Source organism: Anopheles coustani, chromosome X, assembly GCF_943734705.1.
Source record: "Anopheles coustani chromosome X, idAnoCousDA_361_x.2, whole genome shotgun sequence".
NCBI classification, from domain to species: domain Eukaryota; kingdom Metazoa; phylum Arthropoda; class Insecta; order Diptera; family Culicidae; genus Anopheles; species Anopheles coustani.
Genome location: NC_071290.1, coordinates 4,227,925 through 4,252,924, shown reverse-complemented (window position 1 = coordinate 4,252,924; position 25,000 = coordinate 4,227,925). Strand labels below are relative to the sequence as shown.

At 49.9% G+C, this 25,000-nt stretch overlaps 1 protein-coding gene across 12 annotated transcripts in view; it reads right to left on the bottom strand.

The window, feature by feature from the left end:
• Positions 1-10,249: 10,249 nt before the first annotated feature.
• Positions 10,250-25,000, bottom strand: part of LOC131269799 (histone acetyltransferase p300) — a 24,213-nt gene continuing 9,462 nt past the window's right edge. For 9 of the 12 annotated variants that reach the window (XM_058272323.1, XM_058272317.1, XM_058272319.1 and 6 more), the window contains exons 4-16: positions 20,117-25,000; positions 19,754-20,043; positions 19,519-19,676; positions 18,317-18,421; positions 17,298-18,243; positions 16,969-17,199; positions 16,669-16,899; positions 16,188-16,585; positions 15,248-15,674; positions 14,307-14,765; positions 13,890-14,180; positions 13,512-13,796; positions 10,250-13,160 (exon numbers count right to left, since the gene is read on the bottom strand). The exon at positions 20,117-25,000 is cut by the window's right edge. In XM_058272323.1, the coding sequence (XP_058128306.1) occupies positions 12,183-13,160; positions 13,512-13,796; positions 13,890-14,180; positions 14,307-14,765; positions 15,248-15,674; positions 16,188-16,585; positions 16,669-16,899; positions 16,969-17,199; positions 17,298-18,243; positions 18,317-18,421; positions 19,519-19,676; positions 19,754-20,043; positions 20,117-25,000 (9,683 nt within the window). In that variant the 3' untranslated portion in view covers positions 10,250-12,182. The remainder of the gene's footprint in view (positions 13,161-13,511; positions 13,797-13,889; positions 14,181-14,306; positions 14,766-15,247; positions 15,675-16,187; positions 16,586-16,668; positions 16,900-16,968; positions 17,200-17,297; positions 18,244-18,316; positions 18,422-19,518; positions 19,677-19,753; positions 20,044-20,116) is intronic. The other 3 variants (XM_058272326.1, XM_058272327.1, XM_058272328.1) reach the window with 3 other exon arrangements.

Below are 25,000 nucleotides of genomic sequence, written 5' to 3'. Positions count from 1 at the left end.
GCTTACGATCCGGAGCAGGGCCCCCGGAGGAGTTCGCTTTGAACAAACACAACCCAAGCCAGCGAGCAGACAGGACAGGACAAACAAACAAACAAACAAACAAACAAACTCTGGGTTGGATTTTGCTTTCTGGGGGCCGCGGAAACGGTGGGCGAAACGGTGTTGAAGCAGGGTAGCGAAGAAAAAACCCACTAAGCAAAGGGGCGATTTAATTCGGGGGATAATGAGAAAGGATGCAAGCGGAAGCGGCGGCAGTCAAACAGGAACCGAAATATGTGTAGAACATTAAGAATCAAATTATAGTTAAAAATCTTTAAAAATTTAGAAGAACATTAAAAATTAATACAAAACAACCAAAAAACATAGAGCATTTGCAAATTTTCCTGAGGACGGTAACAAAACAAGCGAGGAAGAGAGGGAGCGTGAGTGAGAGAGAAAAAAGAAAGAGTTTAAATAACAAAGCTAGTGGTAAAAAGGTGGAAAACGAACAATAATAGAAAACAGTTTGAATCGTGCGAAGATTGTTCGATCGCGTAGGTCGTTGCTGAAAAGAAGGAGCAAGAAAAATGGAACAACAACCACAACTCACTTGTCTTGTCGTGAAATAGTAGGTAGCGGCTAGAAATTACAAACATCGCGAAGTAAGATATTTTCCTCCATTCGGCTTTGGCCTTCATCCCTTACGGGTTTTGCGGTCCGCGCACGTCCGCGCGGAACATGACAGAACTGCAAACCAAACCAATCCACCTTTGGGCGATCCTTTTTGTGTTTTGTTTGTGTTTTGTTTTTTTTTTGTGGTGGCCGCGCGTTACTTAGCGTTAGCGATCGAATCGCATTTACGTACGGCCTCTCGGTGGCTCAATCTGAGCGCATCCCCTAATTAGCTGTTTGATTTGCATTTGCACAGACTTTGTTAGGCGCAAGTGTAAGCGCTCTCGGAGCAGGGTTAGATTAAAAACTTGCGTGTCAATCTTTTGTTAGGCAAACGGTAAGCAGGTGCCGGCGGGGGGGGGGGGGGGGGGGAACCGGTATAGTGTTTGTTTAGGTGAAAAAGGGAACCCCAGTTAGTAATAGAATCACTTCCACGCTTCAGACATGGGTAGACACACCAAAAGGAAACAACAAAAGCGAAGAGGAAGAACAAACCATAAAGTCTCAGCAAAGCAAATGTTATAAACGTTTTGTTGTTCCCTTTTTGTTGTTGTCCGCACCGCTGCGTGCGCGGTTCATCATCTCCATTCGTCTTCAAGCTAAAAAACAAACAAAACAAACAAACAAACAAAAATCAAACACATAAACAACCCAATCCAATTTGTGAATTTAAGAATTGTGACAACGTAACTTTGTGAGGATAAGCTAAGGATACATTACTTACCTTTTTTATCGACATAAAAGACGAGCGGCGAGCGGAGTGGAAACTGTTAGAAAGCGGGAAACACGGCATATGCGAACGATGTTACAATGGAGCGTTACGGCGAGGGAGAGGGAGCAACGTTAGGGGTGAAAAGTTTAGCGCTGCTACTGAATGCAGGCGGCATGCGGCATTTTTTTCCGATGGATGAAGGCACTTTCACCCGAACACGGTACATACATTTTACATACACACTTCGCACTTACAGTAAATAATCCTTTAAGAAACGCTCTCATTGCAATATAAAATACTTCTCGCTCTCGAAAAAAACAAATTCACTCTCTTATTCATGTTTTTAAATAAGTCAGAAAAGGCCCAGAAAAAAAGGAGGAGGAAAAAAAGCAACACACAAACAGTAACACACATACATACACACACACACACACAGCTGAGAAGACGACAAGAGACGATCAATGAATACAAACGATTAGTTCGGCGTGTTACGAGAGAAGAAGAGGTACACAGCTGGATGAAAGTCGAACCTACGCTGTTTGAAAATGACATGTCGGAGGGTGCATTTACCAGGGCAGCGTTCTTTTGCAAAAAAAAAGGAAAAAAACGCACGTCATACACGAAACGCAATAGACAGATGTACGACGAATGGCCAACTGGAGCGTGTTGCAAACTTTGGGCACGGTTTAAAAGCTCCAAACGGCGCAGGTGGATTTCGATTTCCCCCGAGAACGACACAAAGCAAAGCATACACACACAGGATAATATACCCTAGCAAAAAAAAAAACAGACATATACCGCCACAGGAGGAGGAGTAGGACGAGAAGGAAAAGAAGGAGGATGAAGAGGAGGAGCCTCGGCTTGCAGAGAGGGGGCCACCGTTTACAGTAAATCACCTGTTGAGAAGGAAGTAGTAGTGGGTCAAGGAAATTGACGCATGCTGTAGCTATTGATACGCGGAAGGGCTCAATCACGTATCATATTCAATATAAATGGAACAAGTAATGAAATATTACAAAAAAAAACACATATTATTATGCTAGCAGAAGCAAGTGGGGGAAGGAAAAAAGGAAACACGGAACAGAAAATAGTAGTAATTAACATAATATTTAACAAAGAGAAGAGAAAAAAAACAACAACAACATAACTTAATAATTAAAAAAAAAAACAAATGAACGATGAATCCTTAACGTATTAAGACAAGCAGAATAGAAAACGGACGCGCGGCGGTAGAGAAAACGAAGTATAAACAAACGAAAACAGACGGAAAAAAGGATGCGTTTAAGGATGCAAGTTCGGGTAGGAGATGGTTAAGGTAGTGTGGTTGGGGAGGTGGTACAGGACACATACACACAGAGAGAAAGAGAGAAAGAGAGAGAGAGGGAGAGAGAGAGTGCGACTAACACGCGGACTATCCATTCGAATGCATGCATGCACGGGACGAGAAGGCGAAGTATCCACGAAGTTTGCCCTGCGCACGGTTTTTGCAGATGATATGTAGCATATGTATTTTGACGTTATACAGTTTCCGAGTGACAATCAGCCATATGTATTTATCCCCCCCTCCCCCCACGTTTTCCGGTTTTGGGCGAGCATTCATGCTACTATTTGTGCGCTATTTTGCACGATTCCGGCTCGTAAGCCCTGGGTTTCCCGTTCTCAATGTCTCTGTTTCGTACATCATCAGTTGACTTTTGTGTTTGACGCGTTTGCGTTTATAGTGGCACGATTTGAAGACGTCGGGAAAAAAAAACACCGAACGGATCGGTTATTGGCGTAGGATGGCGGCTGTTGGTTCATTTCTTTTCCATCTGCGTTTTCCTCCTCGGGCGGTTGCTCACGTTCACGATTTCGTCAGGTACTCCCCACCCCTCCAGCTGTTGCTCCTACTGTGAACCGTCATGTAAAATGGCATGACATTTTCACGCAGGTAAAACAAAGTAAAGAGTTTCGAGCTGCCACTGGAAGAAGCGGGGTCCGGGGGGGCGGCGAAACAAGGAATCAAATCAGCAAACAAGAGAAACCCCCATTCTGCCAAAGTCACCTCCTTATTGTATAACGCTAAAATTAAACAAAGAAAAACGAAACGAGGAGCACACACAGCAAAACCCTTATCTGGTACATTTAGAAGCTTTCAATGAGAAGAAAAAAAAACAACAAAATCAAAAACTAAAACACCCCTCCCCCCCACCCACTTCACCTGCCCTTCTTTCCCCGCGCAAAACCATGCTACCACAACCGGAACAACACAGAGGCACAGATAGAACAAATATAAAATCACGGCTTGCGATATGTCGTGGCGGCTTTACCTTAACCTTTACACCGGGGCATCGTGGTGTGTTTGTGTGTGTGTGTGTGTGTTTGTGTGTGTGTGTGTGTGTGTGGGCGCGCGCACGTGCACCTGCCTCCTGGCACTTTGGAATCTCAACGTGCGTGCGCATCCTCCCGTGTTTGTTACAGTAATACAGGCTGCGAGCGGTGTAAATCTTCTCCAAGAAAACTTGTAATTCAAAGCAATGGAAAAGCAAAGCAAGCAAGCAAGCAAGAACTAGACATACGTGTGCGTGTATGAGCGCGTGGGTGTGTTTATGTGCGTGCGTGCGTGTGTGTGTGTGTGAGCGTGTTTGTGTGCAAGGAACCGTATATGTATTTGTAGAAAAACTGTGGATCCTCGACCACCAGCAGAAAAATCAACACTTGACAAACTTGACAACTCTTTAAAGAAATTGTAAGGGAGAAAAGGAGAAGATGCTAGAACGCTCGTAAAAACGATTAACATGCATGGCATCGTTATAGGACACTTGTCAAACAACAAAGCAAAAACCACTCAAAGCACCACCAGCAATAGTGACAACGGATGAATTTTGTCAAACGGAAAAGGGCAAAGGAAAACCGATGGTAAATATTGAAAAGAGTTGAACAAAGCAGAAGAAAGCAGGATATGTAGGTACAAACATATGTATGTACGTATGTATGCATGCATTGTATGTGGCGGTGCATGTGCGTATGTATGCATGTATATATGTATGTAGGTATGTGTGTATGTGAGATTATGTGTGGCATGTGTCCCTTCGTTCACGTGTCCTGTCTTCTTTTGGTTTTGGTTGAGATTTTGGTTTTTGAAAAGGCTAGCAAGGCATATTTAGAAACATTAGATAGAAAATAGAATTATTTATATAACTCCTTTCCTCCCCCCATCCCCCACCCCTCCCTTCCCACCCCTTTTGGAAAAAGGCAGAAAATCCAAAGCCAACCGCGAACGGATAAAAGGGGTAAAAAGAAAACCAACCAAGATTCTCTCTTTCTTCATGACAGCATGACGAACGCGTGCATAAGTAACGAATGAACTCAGCTAAAGTAACAAAACAAACAAAAAAATAATAAAACTAAATAAAATAAAGTAAAACAAAATAAAAAAAAACGAAACAAAAATCCGTTTTCATTTTTAAATCTACTTTCTCTATATTTCTGGATCAAACAAAGAAAAAAAAATGAAAACCATTTAATAGGCTATACATGCAGCAAACATGAAACAACTAAGGAAAAACAAGAAAACACAAAAAATGACTCAAATCCAAAACCCCGCGCAATGCAAACACTCACACACGCGTTTTGCTAAACGAAATAAATGCTAGCGCATAGACCGGTTTTTCCCTTTATTGGCGAGCCGATACGCATACGAGCAGCAAGAAGGTGCGGTGCAAGAACAAAAAAAAAGGCAAAAACAAAAGATAAGATTACCAAAACATAATTTTAAGTACTTAATGGGCCGAACAGACCCACTAGATTGCAAGCCACTTAACGCATAGTAAATGCATAATAGCGCAAAAAAGAAAAACAAAACAAACAAAGAAACAAACCGAAAACAGGAGGTAGCCGAAATAGGACAACAAACAAGCAAACACTTGGAACAGTACAGCAAAACACCGTGCAAACGTTTGTGTGGTTGGGTACGCGGAGTACGGAGGAAGGATGAGAGAAAATAGGGTGACGCAAAATAATTGAACAAAAAAAAAAACACAAAATGAAACGGAAGCGGAAGAGGCAGAAAAATGAACATGAACACACACACACACACACACATATATACACATACAAATACACATGGCATCAATGGACATATGAATGAAAAAAGAAAACGAAAACAAAACACAACACATATACACATCCACACAAAGAAAATGACAACTTCGAAATAATGCGAGATAGTTACGAACGCAAACAAAAGAAAATGAAAATGAAAAAACGAAAATAAAAAAAAAAACAAAACAAAAAAAGTACGCCTATCGTAGATTTGTGCTAACTATACAGTATATAAATCACTTAACATTAGGCAGCGAACTAATATTTCCATGAGGTAAATCTAAAATAATTTAACTAAGGCAACACGTCATAACAGATTATGCCACTAATCGTTTGTTATTATGTTTGTTACTGGGGTAAAATATAATCAATCACATCCTTCGATTAGTCTTTGATGCGACTTTCCTTGATGCCAGCGTTCGGGCATCCTTTTTCGTTCAGTTGACCTTGTTAGTTGTTTTTTTTTATTATTCTGGTTGTTATTGTCCGTCTACTCGTGTGCCACTACTATTACTCCTAGTTCAGCTGCTACAACTACCCACTACTACTACTGCCACTACTTTTACTGCCTACTGCCCTCCCCCCTTGCCCTTTTTTGCCACTTTCAGTTCGGTGTCGTTCAGTTTCACTTGTGTTCTTAACGGTTTCTAGATTTCAGCGACGATTTTGCGCAAGGTTATCTTACCGCTGTTCATCGTTCAACCCTAATACAGCAATCAGCGACACCAATCAAAACCAGCAATCAGCTTCCAAACCGATCAACCGTGAGCAAAACCATTCGCCAGAAAGCTTTTACCCAAATACGAAAGATGTTTCGAGCCCACAGCGCACCAACATTATCTATTCAATATATTATTTGACTTGCAGAATCTCTGCGAAGCATGTCCTTTCTCTTCACGAGCAAACAAGCTGTTTGCATCATTCTGGTTAGAGAATTATTGTGACTTACCCTTTCCCAATAAAATATGTGTCAATATTTAGCGCTGATCTCTTCGACTTCGACGATCGGAAAAGATTACGTCTTGGGCGTGTGTTAATGCGAATCTGTTTTATGTTTTTTATGTTGGTGCTGTGTAAATATATCCTCTTTCGGCATCGGTCGAAATCGTATCTAAAAGAGGTAAGTGATAAGACACGACAGCAGGTCAACGATGCACTATTTCGTTTCAAAATGGCGCTGGTCTTCATCATTACATTCATTTTTCACCTATCGTTTATATCACATAAGAAACATTCCCACGGACTTTTAGATCCTGGCGAAAGTGCTAAAACCACGACATGATGTTATAATGTAGAGAAGAGGAAATGCTTCGGATGATTGATTTCCATGAAGTAAAACCATTCTATCAAACTCAACAAGTAGTACGTTTATTTTATTTTCGAACTATACCGTCTAGTCCAGGTAAAGATTACCATCGGAATCCTTAGTATCGAAGTCGAACGATACGCCAAGGTGTTACGCCACTCATCCGAACGTTGCGTAACATTTTCGTAAAACCATTTAGCTCTCATAGGTGTTGAAACGTATGTACAGTGACCGGCACGGAAAAGTACCTACATCAACTTTTTTGAATTTTCCCTCAATATGTTTTTCCTTATTTTTGTTAGATACATGGACAAAGCTGTCCATTAAATCTTATATATAAAAGTCAACGTTGTCTGTATGAACTATTGCGCGAAAATTGAAGAAAAATCGAAGTGAGCATTTTTCCGTGCCGGCCACAACAACCACCCGTATTAAATATTGTTGAACATACAACCAAATAAAACCCTAGAATTGCTCAAACAAACAAAACAAAACGCTATTATCAAATGCGAAATATTGCGATGAATAAATGACCATGCGCCTCCATCACACTTTCCCTCACGACTTGTAAATTGCTCTTCCTTCCTTATGAACTGGAATTGCAGAATTGCTAGGTTAAAAGCGCAAGTTACTTTCGTGATGAGAGTAATACACAACCACACTTAAAGCTGATAAACGGCACAAATTAAATTATAAGCACGTTTGAAACGTTTCTTGTACAACCAAACTCGACGATTAGGCCGATTTCGGAGACTGACACGAACCAAGAACAGCAGTGATATCAAACAACACCCGAACTCACTGAAAAGAAGAAGAAAAAAACGCACAATTCTGTCGTTATCTATTTCGTATGAGCTTTTACTTTTATTTTAAACATTCTTTTCCATGTTTTACTCCCGCTCCGCTAAACTTTTGCTCGTTTTGTTCGCCCGAATGCTTCCTCGTCCTTCCTTCTTTTATACGTTTTTATCCTTCTCTAACCACCTTCTCTTTTCGCGTTTTCTTCGGTTTTTTTTAAATTTTCTTTCTTTCATCTTCGAATGCCAATCGCAAAAAAAGCAAGAAATAATCTGGAATTGTATACATTTTATGGTTCTTGCTTTATCTTCTCGTTTTAGTTTATCGCCATTCTCTCATCTGCCTGCGCCGCGATGTATCCTTTTTTTTACACCTAGTATATAATATTAGATTGAACAGAAACGGGTTTTGCTTATAATTTAGATTAGGGGGTACGTAATTAGTTTTGTTGCTGTTTTTTTCTTTAATTGGTAAGAACGATTAAATTAAAACACGCACATGAGTACTCTTTCATTATTCTACGCTTCCTTCCGTTCGCATCCTATGTTGTGTTTGTGTGTATGTGTGTGTGTGTGTGTGTGTGTAGTCTCGTACACTTGTCCCTCTTCTTCGTGATTCGTTATTGGTTATTCTAAGTGTTCGTCGTGTTTGCCCTCCTTCGCGCTCGCATTTATCGTTCGTCCGCGAAAAGAAGCAAAGGAAAATGAGAGTGGAAAGTTGGGGGAAGTGGGGGAGGAGTGTGTAAGGCAGGAGTCGGTCACAGCATGGGGGGAAGGCAAGGGACTGTGCCGCGTTAAAATCTACATGTTTGATACATAAACCTACGTTTTATCTTAGTTTTTCATGATTATGGTTCGCGAAAATACCACAAACACAGGAAACAATGTTGTGTCGTCCTTGCTTCTAATCTTTCGCTCGTATGTGTGTGTGTATGTGGGGCTGGGTGCGTATGTGCGCTAACCGATCAGATCGTGATGCCATTGTTTCATCCCTGCCGGCGGCATTGCCCTGCGTTGTGACAAGAGAGTGAAAAAGAGAGTAAACAAAAATCGCTTTTCCTTCCTAACGACACACAGCCACATAATATATCGTTTTTTTATTCTCTTTCTCTCTCTCGCTCTCCGCTTCCCTGGCGATTGCTTTGACTCCTCCGCATTATCATTTCTGGTTTGGCTCTAGCCTTGCTTATGCTTCTACTTGCTTACACTATCACTGTCGTTTGTTTTTCTCGTCGTTTTGTCTTGTCAAAGGGTGCAGCAGGAAGTAGGAATTGGATGCGGACGAACGAGTCCTGGCACGCTTCGGCGTATTTAGACACACCCTGCGCAGGACGTTGGGGCACATCGTTCAACCATCAGTCTGTGTATATGTGTGTGTATGTGTGTGAAAATGTGTTCATGTTAGATAAACCTATTTACAACAATTAGCAGTGTTTTTTTTTATAATTTGCCTTATATTTTGCGCCCCTCACCTATATGTACAGAAATTGGCGAAGCTGTCTTCTCAGCTTTTGTTTTGTTGTTGTTTTCACACTTCCCTTTCGTTTAACTTAAAGCATTTTGGGGGGTTTCTCTTAAAATTATTGCTAGAATACACTTTTTTAATACAAGCCCGGGGAAAGTACCGTGAATGTGTTGTATTATTATCACTACTTATCTAACAGTTTATGTATATCTATATTTATATATTTATATTTATACTCATATTTATCGGTATGAACTAAAACACAAGTAATCGATCTGTAACCTACATTACACACATCACCATCTCTCGTCTGGGGCATAAATATAAACGTAGAAAGACACGCACGATTACGTTTAATTACTTGATGAACATAAATCCTAACGAACGAAAAACAAACAGAAAAAAAAGTCTTTTCCTACACACTGCAGCCTTACACAAATACGGCGCTTGTTCTCAGAGCATGTGGCATATCAAGGATCTTACAATAGAAATGGGGCCGTTCCGTTCCCCCTTTCCCCTTTTCCTTCCTTCGCGTCTTTTCCCCCTTTCTCGTAAACGGAAAGGAATATTTATTTGTTCTAGTTTCTGATATGGGAGGGAAAACCGAAAATGCCCTTTCACTATTTACACAAAACTATCGACAAACGGTTTTGGAAAACCATATTTAAATAATTTAAGGTCACCCCTCAGCCCCAGCTCCACACGCCTCACTTTCTGCCCCACCCATCTTCCATCATTCAGCAGCATAAGCATGTGTGTGTTTGTGTTTATGAATGACAGCCTGTTAGTTTTTCGTATGTTTGTGTTTGCGTACGCAGCTGAAAGTCAAGTTTAAACCTCATCCCCCCTCATCTCCTTTCCTCTACCCACACCAACTCAATAGCACTACGTCACACTCTTTTGCAAAGCCCCGTTTCTGAACATCGCACAAGGCAGTGGCCAAAAACTTCCGCGCCCATAGTTTGTCGGAGCTTGCAAAGGCAGTAGGCGGGGGTTTGCGGGAGGTGTGAGAGATGGTTCCATCTTCGCTTGCTCGGTGAAAAAGCACAAGGAGAGAGGGTGTCTCAAAAAAGACCACCAACAAAGCAGGAGAGTAAAAATAAAACAAACGCTTTAAAAACGCGACTTTGATTTATATGGTTTTCCGTAACTTATTCCTTATCGGTAGACAATTGCTTGAGTTTGCTTGTAGTTGTTCATCTTCCAGAGACACCTGGGAGCGGTTGATGGTCATGTGCTGGAGCTCACTGATTATTAGCATTAGTTTCCCTTTTTTTTACTAGCTTGCCCCGACCTCGACCACGAAAACGTTGTGACTGGGGATATTAAGGAGCGTTTTCATGGGGCACAGTCACACTCGCTCTCTCTCTCTCTCTCTTTAACCATCTCGTAGTAGGGTAAGTGCTTACGAAGTTCTAATACAATACCAAATTAATCACCGTATAGTACACAATACACATTAAAATTGTTAATTCATAACACACAAGATATATACCTATATTTTTGTTTTATATGAAATACGTCTTTTAAAACGATTAGCTCGGCCATTAGGACAGTTTACCTAGCGCGCACGTTTTCCTACCGTCTACCGTCTACTCCACCATTCCTTGCAAGGCTTGCTCTTCTTTTGTTCGACCGCATTCCACCTTCGCTGGTGGAAAATGCCGCCTTACTACAGTATACCCTGACACAACCACTCGCGCCGGTGATCGTACGTATGTGTGTGTGTGTGTGTGCTGCCTGCAAATTTTCCCTATTCGCAAAACTTGGCTACATCATATTTTTATTGTTATTTACAATAGTCAGTGTGAGTAACGAGTTCGTAGCTTATTGCAGCACTCCTGTCCGTTGTCGAAATTGTCACTTCTAACAACTAAGATGTGTTTGGAAGGGAGGGAGGTAGGTAGGGAGGGAGGAGCGGAGGGGAAGGGGAGGGGGCGCGATGGGGATACTGTTTATCCCTAATGCTTAGCAGTTACGGTCACATAAATTAGTTTCCACTTGGTTGCTCCTAGTTGCTCTACGTATCCCTCTCTCTCTCCCTCCCACAAACTTCGTCCTTGCGTCCTTGTTACACCCACCTGGCAAACGGATGTCACTTTTTTCGTTTTAAATAATCAATGAAACCTGAGAAAAATGGCTTCCGAAAAACCGACGAGCAACGTTATGAATGAGTGTGTGCGCGCACGCACGCGCGTCTGTATGCTCGACCTTGTGTTACTCCTTTAAGCGAAGCACGCACGCCTAATGTGTTTGTATGTGTTTTGTTTTGGGGCAAAAAAAAATAATCCAAATAAACGGTGCTTGGATAGGTGATTAATTTAGCAAAACACAGAGTAAACGATTGAACTGTTTACAGTCAAAGGTTGAAAATAAACACAGATTATGACATAAATTTTACAAAAGTTCGGTGAGTTATTGCATCTCATCCTTTGTTGCCTATACAAATGTTAGGAGCATACGGGTTCTGGCTGCGCTTCGGACGACGGAGACACACACGTGAAGTGCTTAAAGAATTAGTATCGCAGTACGGTAGAGTGTGTATGTGTGTGTGTGTGTCGAAATTCGCGCGCCATCTCACACGCCGGCATAATCGTTTTCTTCCGCCTCCCTTTCTGGTCCCCACTCTTGGAGGAGTTCGTAGGGCGAGAATTAAAAAACAAAAAGCGAACCTAATACAACTCTAGCTACTTTAGGACCAACACTATTTACAATTACTCTTTCTAGTAGTACGGCGACTGATTAATGAATAGTGGCCGCGCGCTACACCGGGAGTGAGAGGGAGAAAGAGCGGCCTAGGGTGGGGTGGTATGGGGCTGTTTGGGTAGGGACATTGCGTCCCTACGTTATTGCACACGTTATTGGTGTAGCGAGGTTGAAAGGAGAGATCGCATGAAATTCCTTCACTCCTCTTATGACCCTTTCCTCTCTCGCTTTCTCTTTCGTTCCTGCTCTTGCTCTTTCCCTCTCTCTCTCTCCGTTTATTTGTATTTCAGTTGACAGTGAATTGGAGAGAGGTATGATGTTGATGGTGGTGATGGTTTTGCACTCATCTCGAAACGCAGGAATGTGGCGCATGGTTCGTCGTCCCGGGGCTGCCCGCGGCGATGATTAGGAGTAGTATCAAAAGGAGGAACTGCAGTCTACGTGGCCGTTGCTGGAGTACTACTACAACTGCTCGACGAACTTGGTCAGCTGGTCTTGCAGGGGTGTTTCGTTCGCGTTGGCATTACCGACCACACCCGGCCCACCGATGATGCCCACGCCCTGGGTCGGATCCTGCTGCACGACGACGCCGCCGGCCACTCCACCAACGACGCCCCCGAGCCCGCCGACACCAACGACGCCACCCATGCCGCCGCCAACGGACATGGCGTTCACGGGCCCACCGACGCCCATGCCGACGACGCCCCCGACGACGCCGCCAACCGCGCCACCCATGTTAGCGACGCCCCCGACACCACCCACCATGCCGACCGTGCCCTGGTGCGGGTGCATGTGGTTGTGCACCACGACGTCGCCCGGCTGCACCGGCACCGGCGAGTGCGAGGGAATGTGATGTGGCGACGGTTGGGCACGCGGTGATACGGACGGCTGGGCACGGGGCGACGGGACGGCCCGCGGTGACGGTTGCGGTTGCGGGCTGCGGATTGGCGGGGGCGACCGCACCGATTGCATCAGCTGCTGCTGCATGGCGGCGGCGTGCTGCGGGTTCGGCGGCCCCATAATGCCCTGGTTGCCGCCCTGCTGCTGCAGCTGCTGGGAGAGCACACCAACACCGACGCCGACACCGACGCCGACGCCAACACCGACACCGACGCCCTGCGCCTGCGGGTTCGGTTTCATCGTCTGCTGCATGTACTGCTGCTGCTGCTGTTGCTGCTGTTGCTGCTGTTGCTGCTGCTGATCGGGAAACATGCCGCCCTGGCCGTACCCGCCCACCATCTGCTGCTGGGGCCGAGGCCGCTGGTTGTACGGTGGTGCCGGCTGGATGTTACCGCCGGTCATGGCGAGCTGTCGCTGCAGCATCAGCTGCTGCTGCTGCTGTTGCACCTGCTGCTGCTGTTGTTGCTGCTGCTGTTGCTGTTGCTGCTGCTGCTGCTGCTGTTGCGCCTGCTGCTGTTTGTACCACATGTGCTGGGGAATCTGGATAAAGGGGAATTAATCGAAAACCATTAAAACCACCTTCCGTAAAACTTCCGAACCTGTTTGCACAACAGATCTATTTATCCCCGCACATCCTCTTACCATGGGGGACGTCCACTAAGTACGTAACGTGTAACATAATTTTGCTTTAATTGAAAAAGTCTTCCATACCGGGTAGCGTGACAATGATTTCTCATGTTTGGGTGTTGACATTCAAATAAATTTGGTGTCCTCTATGTAACGAACCGTAACGCTTTACAGAACCCCCTCCTCGAAGAGCGTCACGTACTTAATGGGTGTCCCGATGGATCTAATAGTAGCCAGAGGTGGACAAAAGGAAAGGAGACTCACCGGCAGCTGCACCGAGCCTGGCTGACTAGAGTTAAGTCCCCCGACGCCCTGCAAACGATTCGCGGGCATCTGACCACCGGCCGTCGGGTTGTACACCATCACCGGCTGACCAGACTGCACTTGCTGCACCTGCGATGCACCGGGATGCATCACGTTGTGCTGTTGCTGTTGTTGCTGCTGCTGTTGTTGCTGCTGCTGTTGTTGTTGTTGCTGCTGTTGTTGCTGCTGCTGCTGCTGCTGCGACATGCCTCCGACTTGGTTCTGGTTCTGCTGGTTCTGGGCCTGCTAGGATCGCGGGCGGATGAAATAGAACGAAGGTTAGGTTAGGAAAAGCAGGTACGATCGAGGTGGAGCTACTGCAGCATATACGATACGTACCTGTTGGCGCTGCTTGATAAATGCGGCCATCAGCTGCGGGTTGGCCTTGAGGATCGACAGGAGCTGCTGTTGCTGCTCGGGCCCGGCGGCCGGATTCTTCAGCGTTGCCATCAGCTGCGCAATCGCCTGCTTCGGCTGATTGGAGTTCATCTGCATCGGGCCGCCGCCGACCGAGTTCTGGCCGCTGGCCTGCTGCTGCGCGTTGCCAATCATGCCACCCTGCATGCCGCCGACCGCTCCAAGCCCCTGCCGGATGGCGCCCATCATCTGCGCACCGCCCATGATGCCCTGCTGTTTCGAGTACGCGGCCAGGTGGTAACGGGGTGCAAGAGGAGGAGGAGTAGGATCACCGTGAGAAAATTTGATTGATGCGTTAGAATGGAACGTATACGGCGAAGCGTGTTCCGCTCGACATACCGCCTGCAACGGGTTTTGTGGCTGCTGCGTCTGCTGTTGCTGCTGTTGCTGCTGTTGCTGCTGCTGCTGTTGTTGCTGCTGCTGTTGTTGCTGCTGCTGCTGCTGCTGCTGCATTAGGCCGGCCAGCGTCGGACGCATGCCCGTGTTCTGCTGGCCACCACCGTTCGGGTAGCGCGGGTTCGCCCACTGGTCCATCTGCATGACGTTCTGGCCGAGGCCGGTGGGACCACCGGCGCCACCCATCGGCAGCACGCCAACCGCGCCACCGCCACTGCCGCCCGGCTGCTGCTGGTTCGGCAGCACACCCACGCCCGACACGTTCACGCCGACGGCGGTGTTCATGTGCACACCCGGCATCCCTCGCTGCATCACCGGCGGTGGCATCTGATTGACCGGCGTCACCACCTTACCGTAGCCCACCACGTGTGGTGCCTGCTGCCGCGCTGCCTCTTCCTGCACCTGCGAGAGTGAAGATTTACCGGTTTCAATAGCATTCATTTATTTATTCATTTCGATTTCGATCAGCTGTATGTGAATAATAAGAGTCTCGAGCAAGAGAAGGCTGATGACAAACATGTTAGTTCTTAAGCTGCATTTCATACAGTCGAATCTGGAACAGTGAAAGACTCGCATACGGACCATAATGAAAATTATTTCAGAATTTAGTCTCTAGTCTCCGAATAAAGTATTAAATAATACACATTTCATAGTCAAATAAAATGTCTTGTTCTTGGATCTTGCACGTTAGTTACACGTTAAATGTTTTCAATGTAAACTTTTAACACTCTATTCCAAAACGGATCTAATTGATTTTTTAAGCAAAGAGTCGACTGTGAGTCAAACTTACGCCATTAGAAAATGGAGCAAAATAAACGATGGGTAACCTAGGATGCCTCTTTAGCTGTCGTTGCTCTACTCTCACGCAAGCAGCTTGTACCTACCTGCTTCACGGCCTGCAACACGTTCGCGGGTGGCGTTTGGGCGCCCGACTTCATGCCCATGCCGGCGTGATGCGGACTGCCGACCATGCCACCCACCATCTGGACCGCGTTCGGTGTCGCCGACGGGCTCATCGCACCGGCGGCCGGATTGCCGAGCGCTCCGCACGCCATGCCCGTCACCACACCGCCTACGTTGCCCGGCACGCCCCCTCCGATGGCCATCGGCGTGGCATTGTTAACCACACCGCCGGCTACGGGCGGCACGGCGCATGCACCGATCACGTTCGGCGAGCATACGCTGCCGGGCGAGGCCAAACCTCCGGCACCACCTCCATTGCTGTTCTGCGGAATCTGTGGCGGCGGTGCGCCCATGCGCGTCGTGTTCATCACGGCCATACGGCGACGCAGAAGCTGCTGCTGTTGTAGTCTGCGAAAACGAGAGAGAGAGAGAGAGAGAGCACAAAAAACGGTAACGATTAGATGAAGAGAAATTTCAAGGAACAACAACGTTTAGACTTAAATTTTACAAAATTCACTATTCCGGATTGTTTAACCCTCAACTCGTACAACCTCGTAAAGATCTATTCCAAATACTACCAAGAAATGGAAACTTAATATAAATGGAGAGAAATCGGAAGCAATATTTCTTTTTACACGCTTCACAAAATGAAATAAAATCCCAAACACTCTAGCTGCAAATGGACAACAACACTGATGTTCCGATGGAAGGAAAATATCGAGAACCTACGATTGACACTGGATAGATGGCGAACATCTTGATATCATATGTGAAACAATCTTCCATAACTAAACAAAAAAAAAATCAAAGCGAAAACAAACAGCTGTGTTGTGCAAAAAAGAAACTCTAAACCAAACAAAACAAATTCCTAAAGCTCATGTTAAAGTATAGAACAACAACTGCCTGGTGTTGGTGACTTACCTCTGCTGCAGCTGCTGCTGCTTGAGCTTGTGCTTGATGTTGGGACAGAAAGGCACGAGACACTTCGCCTCCTGGCAGTGCTTCGCATGGTAGCAGCAGAGCGCGATGAGCTGCTTGCAGATCGGGCAGCCACCGTGCGTTTTCCGCTTGCAGTGCTTGGTGTGCTGGACGACGCGCTTCATCTTCTGGCAGGACGGTAGGCGGCAGTTGGCGTCCCGACACTGGCACGCGTGCACCAGCGACTGGATGCAGCGCTGGATCGACTGCTTGCGGGCCTCCTGCGGGTTCGTCTGCTTCACGTCCGACGGCGACGAGCCGTCGTCCAGGTCGAAGCCGAGCTTGTCCATCTTGTGCGGGTGGCCCACCTTCTCCTTGCACGTGATGCAGAGATCGAAGTCCTGCGAGACGAACGAAAGTGTGAGAAATTTATCTACCGAGCTCTAGCGCATATATGTTACGATGCGAATGCCGGACTACTTACGTCGCAAACGGTGCAGTGGAATCGCGTCTCCACGTGGTTCTTGCAGTTGTTGCACGTGTAGACGAACTTGTCCTGGCCCTGGTTGTGCAGCTCGTACAGCATGCAGAGCGTACTGAACTGCGCCCGACGGAGCGACGAGAACTCGAAATGCTTGTCACGGGCGAGCGTCAGGAACGCGTCGCGGCCATCCATCAAATCGCAGTTGATCAGTGGATCGGGGTCTTGGATGGGCTGGATAAAGAAAAAACGAAACGAAATATTAAACCGCTCCCTTAACCTTAAACCCTGAAAAGAACCTACCGCCAAGCTGGCAGCGGACTGCGCCGAATGCAATCGGATGACGAAGAACACCTCCTTGTGCTTTTCCATGGTGGCGAAAATCTTGGCGCTCAGATCGTTCCCGATCTGCTCGTTCGTTTTCTTATTGCTCTTCCGCTGGGCCGCCTTCGATTTGTTCGACTTTTTCGCCTTCTTCTGGCCCTTCTTCTTGCCGTCCGCCGACGTGTCGCTGTCTTCGTTCATCGACATGATCTGCGACGAGGAGGGGAAAACAACGGTGATCAGATTGATACAATCGAAACGAAAGGCGCTCTGGACAGAACTAGGATTGAGATTGTAAAAAACCTTACCGCATTAGCCGCTGCCTCCTCCCGCTCCGCCTGCTTGCGCTTTTCCTCCTCCTCCTGGTCGAGCTCCTTGATGCTTTCCTCCAGCACGTTCGGCCAGAAGTCGCCCTCGAAGTACGGCAGCTCGGACGCCGACTGCAGCTTGTCCTCCATCGCCTGCTTGAGGATGTCCTTGTAGTCCTGTATCGTGCGCTCGACCATGCCCTTGTCCAGCATCTTCTTGTACCACTCCTGCAGCCGCTTCGGCTTCGGAATGCGCTGCTCGGGCGGATGGCAGTGGAAGATGTAGTCGTCACCCTCCGACGGTGGACACGCCCAGATATGGGCCATCGTGTAGCCGAGCTGCTTGGCGTAGTCCATGTACCCGAGCAGTATCTCGTGGTACACGGCCGTCCGGTACTGGCGCGGGCGGAAAAAATGCACCGAGTCGAGGTAGGCGATGTAGACGCGGCGCGTGTTCGGTGCCGCACACTCCGACCCGTACTCCTGCACGTGCATGCCGAAGAAGCAGACGTCGATGCCGTCCACCTCCTCGAAGGCGAACAGGGCCTTCGCGCGGTACGGAAACTCCGGCAGCATCTCGCCGTTCTCGACGAACCGGTTGCGCATGCCCGGCTTCACCTCCACCATCTTGTCCGAGCTGGACACGACGCGGATGTGCACCTCGCCGGCGCCCGCCTCCTTCTTCTTCAGGAAGTTGTTGACCCGCGTCTCGATGTACGTGCCCAGCTTGGACGTCGGCAGCCGCTTCGCGTTGAACTTGTTGTCCTTGCGCTTCTGGCCCTTCTTCTTCATGCACGCGTCGCACACGAAGCCGCCCGGCCAGATCGTCTCGAGGTACAGCACGCAGATCTGGTGCTGCTTGCGCCCACAGTCGAGACAGTCGACGAACGGCTCCAGCTCCAAGTGGTCGTTCTTCATCTCCTTGAACTGATCCTTCTTGATTTGCCTGTGGAGAAACGCGAAACCAAAACCGATATAGCCACGGATTTACAAAACACTTACTTCGATTCACTACTTACGTCTGCGACTGCATCGGGTCGTCGCCGAGCGTCACCGTGTCGCCCGGGATTTCGTTGAAGCACTTCTGGCAGTACGTGTATCTGGTAGACAATGGCCCAAAAGAGCTGTTTAGTTCGTTTGCCGAACGGTACACACGGTCAGTGGGACGAGCAAGTTAGCGAACGAGCATGTTTGTGTATGTGCGTGTATATGTGTTGTGCGTGTATGTGTGTGTAGCCATGTGGTGAATATATTGCGCGCACACAACACAGCGTGTAATGTTGGCGAATGCGTGAAGAGCGATCGTGTGTGCGCATCCAGATTTTTTTTGGTTTTTTTGCAAGCAAAAATGGATTGCGGATTTGTGTTGGTGGTGGTAGTTTAATTTGCGGGTGGTGTTGATGAAGGCGATATGAAAATACAGAATGTGATACACAAAATTAAAAACATGGACTCCTCCTGACAAGGGGTGACGCGCACGGAAGCGAAGACACCGTATGTGTGTGTGTGTGTTTTTATGTTTTCTCACCGGAAGCAGGATTACGGAGGAGCTGATTCCAAGACAGTCAATAAATATACTTAAACGTAACAGTTTACGGAGTTGCAAAATCTTCAAAAATAGTGAAGTTAGAGCGTTTTCAAAATAGGGATCAAAATTACCCCCAAAAAGATTTCGGACAAGTTTCCAAAGCAATGTATTCTAGTGTTAAATAAATTAGTTGTTCACTTCATGTCGGAAAGTCTTTGCTTAATGCTGTATATGATTTGCTTAAGTGCGACGATGCGCTAAATCAAAGTATTATCTGTCCATTGAACTGCTAAAGAGTAGAAAGACGTAACGATACTGGCCTAACATTTGTTTCTTGTTGTCAAAGTCAAACAAGACACATTCCAAAACAGTGTTGATCATTAAAAAAAACATTCATGCGTTAATATAATAAACGCAAGAGTTGGAGAGTTCCTTTTATGGTACATTGTTTGAAAATTTTCAATCGATTTTTCCCCTACGGATTGAAGAGATCAATAGTTGGGGCTGTTCTCAGTTCAATCCTTTCACAGATTGTTTGTGGTTTGTGGCAAATTAGTGGTAAATTTAGCTAAGATTGCTGGCTCCAGCTCCTCCATTCCATGCTTCGTCCGCACACAACAGCGAGGCAAAGAGATCAAACACAGGACGGTGTGTGTGTGTGTGTGTGTACACAAACAACATCACAACACTTACCGGTTCTGGTAGCTGTAGTACTTGGCGTCCCGCGGGATGGTACACAGCTGCTTGCCGTAGCAGCACAGCACCTGCGGGTTGAACGTGTACTTCCGGCCGCAGCAGTAGCCAAGCGATTGCATGACGGGATCGATCTCCTGCTCGAACACTTCCGAGAGCTGTAACACACACATAGAGTGGGAGAGAGTTAGTGCAACCAAGGGTGGAAGTGGTGTGGTCAGCTAAGAAGCGGTACCTTGGTGCAGTATCGGTAGACGCGGGACGTTTTCCGATTGTACAGCCACGCGTTGTCGAACATCAGCCAAACGTCGTCAACGTACTCGCGCGGATCCTGGTACTGGCCGCTCTCGAGCTTCTTGCGGATCGTGCTGAGATCCATCGGCTGCCGCACGATGTCGAAGTAGTCGGGAATGCCGAGCGAGTTCGGATCGACCGGCATGCGGAACGGGATGGATTCCGGTTCCTGCGCGACCAGCTTCTCCAGCGTCGGCAGCAGCGCCTCACGCAGTTCCTCCGGCTTGAACGCTATACGGAGGGATGAAGGAAATGAAACATTAGAAACTGCCTGCAAAAGTCTGTTGTTAAAAGCCACACTTACAGCATTTCTTCTTGTTGTCGCTCGCGTTCGTCTGGATGGTTGGCTCGGGATAGATGCCGGACTTGATCTCCGTCTTGACGACGACGCTGGCGAGCGGCGTGACGGACGGGGACATCGGTTCCTCCTTGAACTTGACCACGTCGAGCTTGTTCTTGCCGCCGCCGCCGCCGTTGCTGCCGCCACTGTCCGAGCTGTCCATCAGCTCCGACTTGCACTCCTGCTTGAGGATGCTCATGCCGTCGTTGCTGACGTTCTTGCCGCCCGGCGGCTCGCTGCCGGCACCGCACGACGACGTGTCCATGTGGTTGCTGTCCGGCTCGGACTTGATGTCCTCGTCGCGCTTCAGCTCGAACTTGCCCTTGTTGTTCTTGCTGCCGCCGCCTCCGCCACCGCCCTGAACATCCTTGGCATTGGAGCCCGGTTCCGGCGAGTCCTCCTTGTCGCGCGCCATCGCCGCCTCGAGCGCCGCCATCTGTGAGCTGAACGAGGAAGACGAGGCCATGCGGCTGCTGGCGGCGGATGCCGTTACCACCATGCCACCGGAACCACCACCCCCGTTGCTGTTGGTGCTACTGCTGAGGCTACTGGTGCTGCTACTGCTGCTGCTGCTGCTACTACTACTACTGCTGCTGCTGCTACTGCTGCTGCTGCTGCTATTGCTACCCTGACTGTTGCTGCCGCTACCGGTGGACGACAACGTCGGAAGCACCGTCGATGAGGTGAGGTTGTTGATTGGCGCTGAGAGGGACGAGACGGCTGCCGCTGCTGCCCCCGCCAGACCGGAGGCGCTCGTGATGGAAGAGATCGGGCCGGCCGTGGCCGGCGTGGTAGAGGTTGAGGTCGAACCGTTCAACGAGAGGGCGTTGTTGCCAGCGGCAGGATGCTGTCCCAGACCACCTCCGCTCGCCGCCATCATACCGCCGCCGGTCGAGCCGACAAGCAGCGAACCAGCGGCCGACGTTGAGCCGAGCGAGGAGTCACTACCGCCTACCACCATCGGCGACACCACCGTCGACGAGTCGGACGAGCTGGCGGCCATGGACGAGGACGTTAGCAGATGCTGCGGGACGATGCCACTGTTGCCCGACGACGACACACCGATGACGGGCGAGGGGAGCGACAGTGGGGTTGCTCCGTTGGACGTGACAAGGCCGCCGGTGGCAGACGTGGCGTTGTTCGTCGTACCACCTAGCGAGCCACCGTAGGCGTTTCCGCCCATCATGTCGGTCGAGACGAGGCCACCACCGGTCCCCGGCAGATTGCCCGACGACATCATGCCCATGGTGCCGACACGCTGCTGGTTCTGCGGGTTGTTGCCGCCGAGCATCATCGTGTTGACGTACATGCTGTTGCCACCCGCACCCGGTGCGTTAGCGTTCGGATGGCCGACGCCCGACATGGTCACGATACCGCCACCGGAGTTGTTCACCCCACCACCACCACCACCACTGCTAAATGCGGGAGAGATCGAGGACGCCATCGGTTGGCACGGCACACCGAGCACACCCGATAGCTGACCAAGCTGCTGCTGTTGTGGCTGCTGCTGCTGTTGCTGGTTGCCACCACCGACACCGACCCCACCGCCACCGGCAAGGTTGGCGCACTTGGCTCGCACGATGTCGTTGAACTGCTGCAGCTGCGACGAGGAGCTGTCGGCCATCATCGAGCCGGGACCGTTCAGGAAAGCCTGGTTCATCTGCGGCGATGGTTGTGGCCCGCTGACGACCATGCTATTGCCCTGCTGCTGCGCGTGGTTGTTGAGCTGGTTCTGCGGGCCCGTTTGCTGCTGGCCGAACGGCGACAGTCCGCCCGGGAGCACCGTGTTGTTGCCGGCCCCGTGCACCAGGTTGCTGTTCGGGCTCGGTCCCGGCTGGGAGACGAACATCTGCTGGTTCTGCTGCTGCTGCTGCGCGTTCACCATGCGGCTGTTGACGGGCTGGAGCGGATTAACGCCAACCATGCCGGGCTGTCCGCCCTGGCTGAGCATATTGCCGAGCCGGGCCTGCATCTGCATAGCGCCCGCACCGCCGTTACCCGCACCGCCACCGATCGCGTTCGCTCCCACCACGCCACCGAGGAGGGCGTGATTGTGGTTGAGTGGCCGCACCGGACCGCCGGCGGCATTCAGCTGCTGCTGCTGCTGAAGCTGCTGTTGCTGCTGTTGCTGCTGCTGCAGCTGCATCTGCTGCTCCTTGCGCTTCTGGCGCTTCTCCTCCAGCTCCTTCTGAATCTTGTAGATCTTCTCCGCCAGCAGGTGGTAGTACTCGGAGCGCGAGTTCGCCATCTCGTACATGTCGCCCTCGACCTTCTTCGCGTACGCGACCAGATTGTACATGCGCTTGTCGAACATGGTGGACGGATCGGGCGACGGGAAGATCGCCTGCACGAGCTTGTGCACCAGGTGGTTGCGCAGATCGGGCGTCACCGAGTGGTGCCAATCCTTGGTGCCCTGCACCGGCACGGCGATCATCGTCGTCTGCTGCTGCTGGGCACCACCACTGTTGCCACTGTTCGAGGCCGACGAGGTGGCGACACCACCGCCGGGCGTGAAGTTGTTGCTCGAGCCAGCCCCGCCGCCAGTCGTGTTCATCACGATGGCCAGCGACTGGGACGTCATCGTTTGCAGGCCGGTCGTGCTGTTGGGCGGCAGCGAGCTTCCCGTTGCGGTCGCGTTGCCCGACATCTGCCCGTCGGAACCGAACAGCAGCTGCTGTTGCTGCTGCTGCTGGTTCCCGCTTCCCGGTTGCATTGGAATGATGGATGAGTTGTTCTGCTGCTGCTGTTGATGCTGCGATTGCATCGCTTGGCTCAACGTGACGGACTGGTTTGTACTGCTGACGCTCTGCGACGTCGCGGACATGAGCTCGTTGGCGTTCTGCTGCTGCTGCTGCTGCAGCATGTTGCTATTAGGCACTAGCTGATTGGGCGGCATCATGAGCCGCACGGTGTTGCACTGCTGCTGCTGTTGGTTCGACAGCGGCATACTGCGGACGTTGTTCATCTGGCCTGGTTGTTGCTGCTGCTGCTGGTTGACTACTACCACCGGCGAAGGAGACGCACATTGTTGCTGCATGCTGTTGGCCACGTTTACGAGCTGCTGATTGAATGGCCTCGATCCCACAACGACGTTATCCGTGTTGGCAGCTCCCGTCGCATTCTGCTGCATTAGCACCTGCTGCTGCTGCTGTGGAGCACTGTGGTCCTGGGTCGACTGTTGCTCCTGCCCGTTATTGCCCATCACCGACGACGGGAGTAAATTTTTCAGCTGCTGTTGGTTGGTCAATGGCGATGGTTGCTGTGTCAGCTGCGACGCCAACAGGTCATGCTGCTGCAAATCGGTGTCCTGCTTTTGCTGGTGTTGCCCGTCCCCGCCCGACGACTGTTGCTGCAGCTGGTGGAGTAGCAGCATCTGCTGCGGTTGCTGCTTGTTCTGCATCTGCAGCTGTAGCTGCTGTTGCATTGGCTGCTGCAGCTGCTGTTGCAGTTGCTGTTGCTGCATCTTTTGCTGCTGCTGCTGCTGCTGCAGATTCAGTTTGGTTTGCTGCTGCTGTTGCAGCTGTTGTTGCTGCTGCTGCTGAGGAGACGCCAACGACGGTATCGGCGTTTGTGGCTTCTGCAGATCGAGCTGCTTCGGCTGCTGCTGCTGCGAGGAGGGTGAGGGTGATTGCTTGTCCTTTTGCTCCTGCTGCTCCTGCAGCGGCGGGGCGGGCAGAGACAGCGAGGAAATGTCCTGCATCTCTTGATCCTGATCGAACAGCTGGGTGGCGTCCTGCGGCTTTGGTGGTTGCTGCGTTTTGGTGTCCAGTTCCGATGACGCGCCACCACCACCGCTGGCGACGGAGGTGCTCTGCTGCTTGGCCTGCTCAGCGGACGTGCCCGTACCCGGCTCGGCGGGATCGACCTCCATCGCCTGCACCGCGTCCAGCTGTTGTTGCTGCTGCTCCGGAGGTTTCGGCTCCGTGGATGCGTTTTGCTCGTCATGCTTCTTCTCATCCGCCGCCGCCGTCGCTACTTTCGACGCATCGCTCGGCGTTTGCTGGTCGTCGCGCGGTGTAGCTGGCGACTGCTGGGGCTGATCCGACTTCTGCTGCTCGTCGGATTTCACCGATGCCGGCTTCGTACCATCGTCCGCCTGCGACGTTTGCCCGTCATCCGTCGCCGTCTCCATCTGCTCTGGCTTGGGAGTCTTTACCTCCTGCGGGCCACTGCTAATACTACTGGTGCCGCTGGCCGTCGGCTGCTCCTTCGCCGGCTGCTCCTTGCCGCCATCGCCCTTCTCGAGCTGCTTGTCTGCGTCCGTCGACAGGGTGCCGCCGCCGCCGCCGGGCGATTGCGAGGAGCGTTCCGTTTTGGACTCCGCAGCAAGCTGGCTATTCGCTCCGCCGGCACTATCGGAACCACCTTCCGACTCGGTGGCGCCCTCCTTCTTCTCCCGGCTGCTACCACTATCACCCGCCGGCGTATCGACATGGTCGGCCGACTCGGAGTTGGACTTTTCCGTGCCACCATTCAGCGACTCGCCATCGGCTGGAGATTTCTTCCCCTCACCAGCCGCCACCGCCGCCGCCGCCGCGTCCTGCTTCTTCTCCTCCGGCTGTTCAGACTTGTCTTGCTTTTGCTTGTGCTCCTCCTGGCTCGCGTCCTGCTTCTCCTGCTTGTCATGGTGCTCTGCTGCTGCCGCCGCCGGGGATGGATCCTTCGCCTCGTGCTGCTGCTGCTTGCTCTGCTCGCCGGCTTTGTCGTCCTGCTCCGATTTCTCCTGCAAGCTGCCGGACGCGCCAGCCTCGTGCGGCTCGTTCTCGCCCTCCTTGGTGTCTTTCTTGTCGAGCTTTTCCGGTGGCTGCTTCTTGTCATCCTCCTCCTTGCCGTCCGGCGCACCGGCGG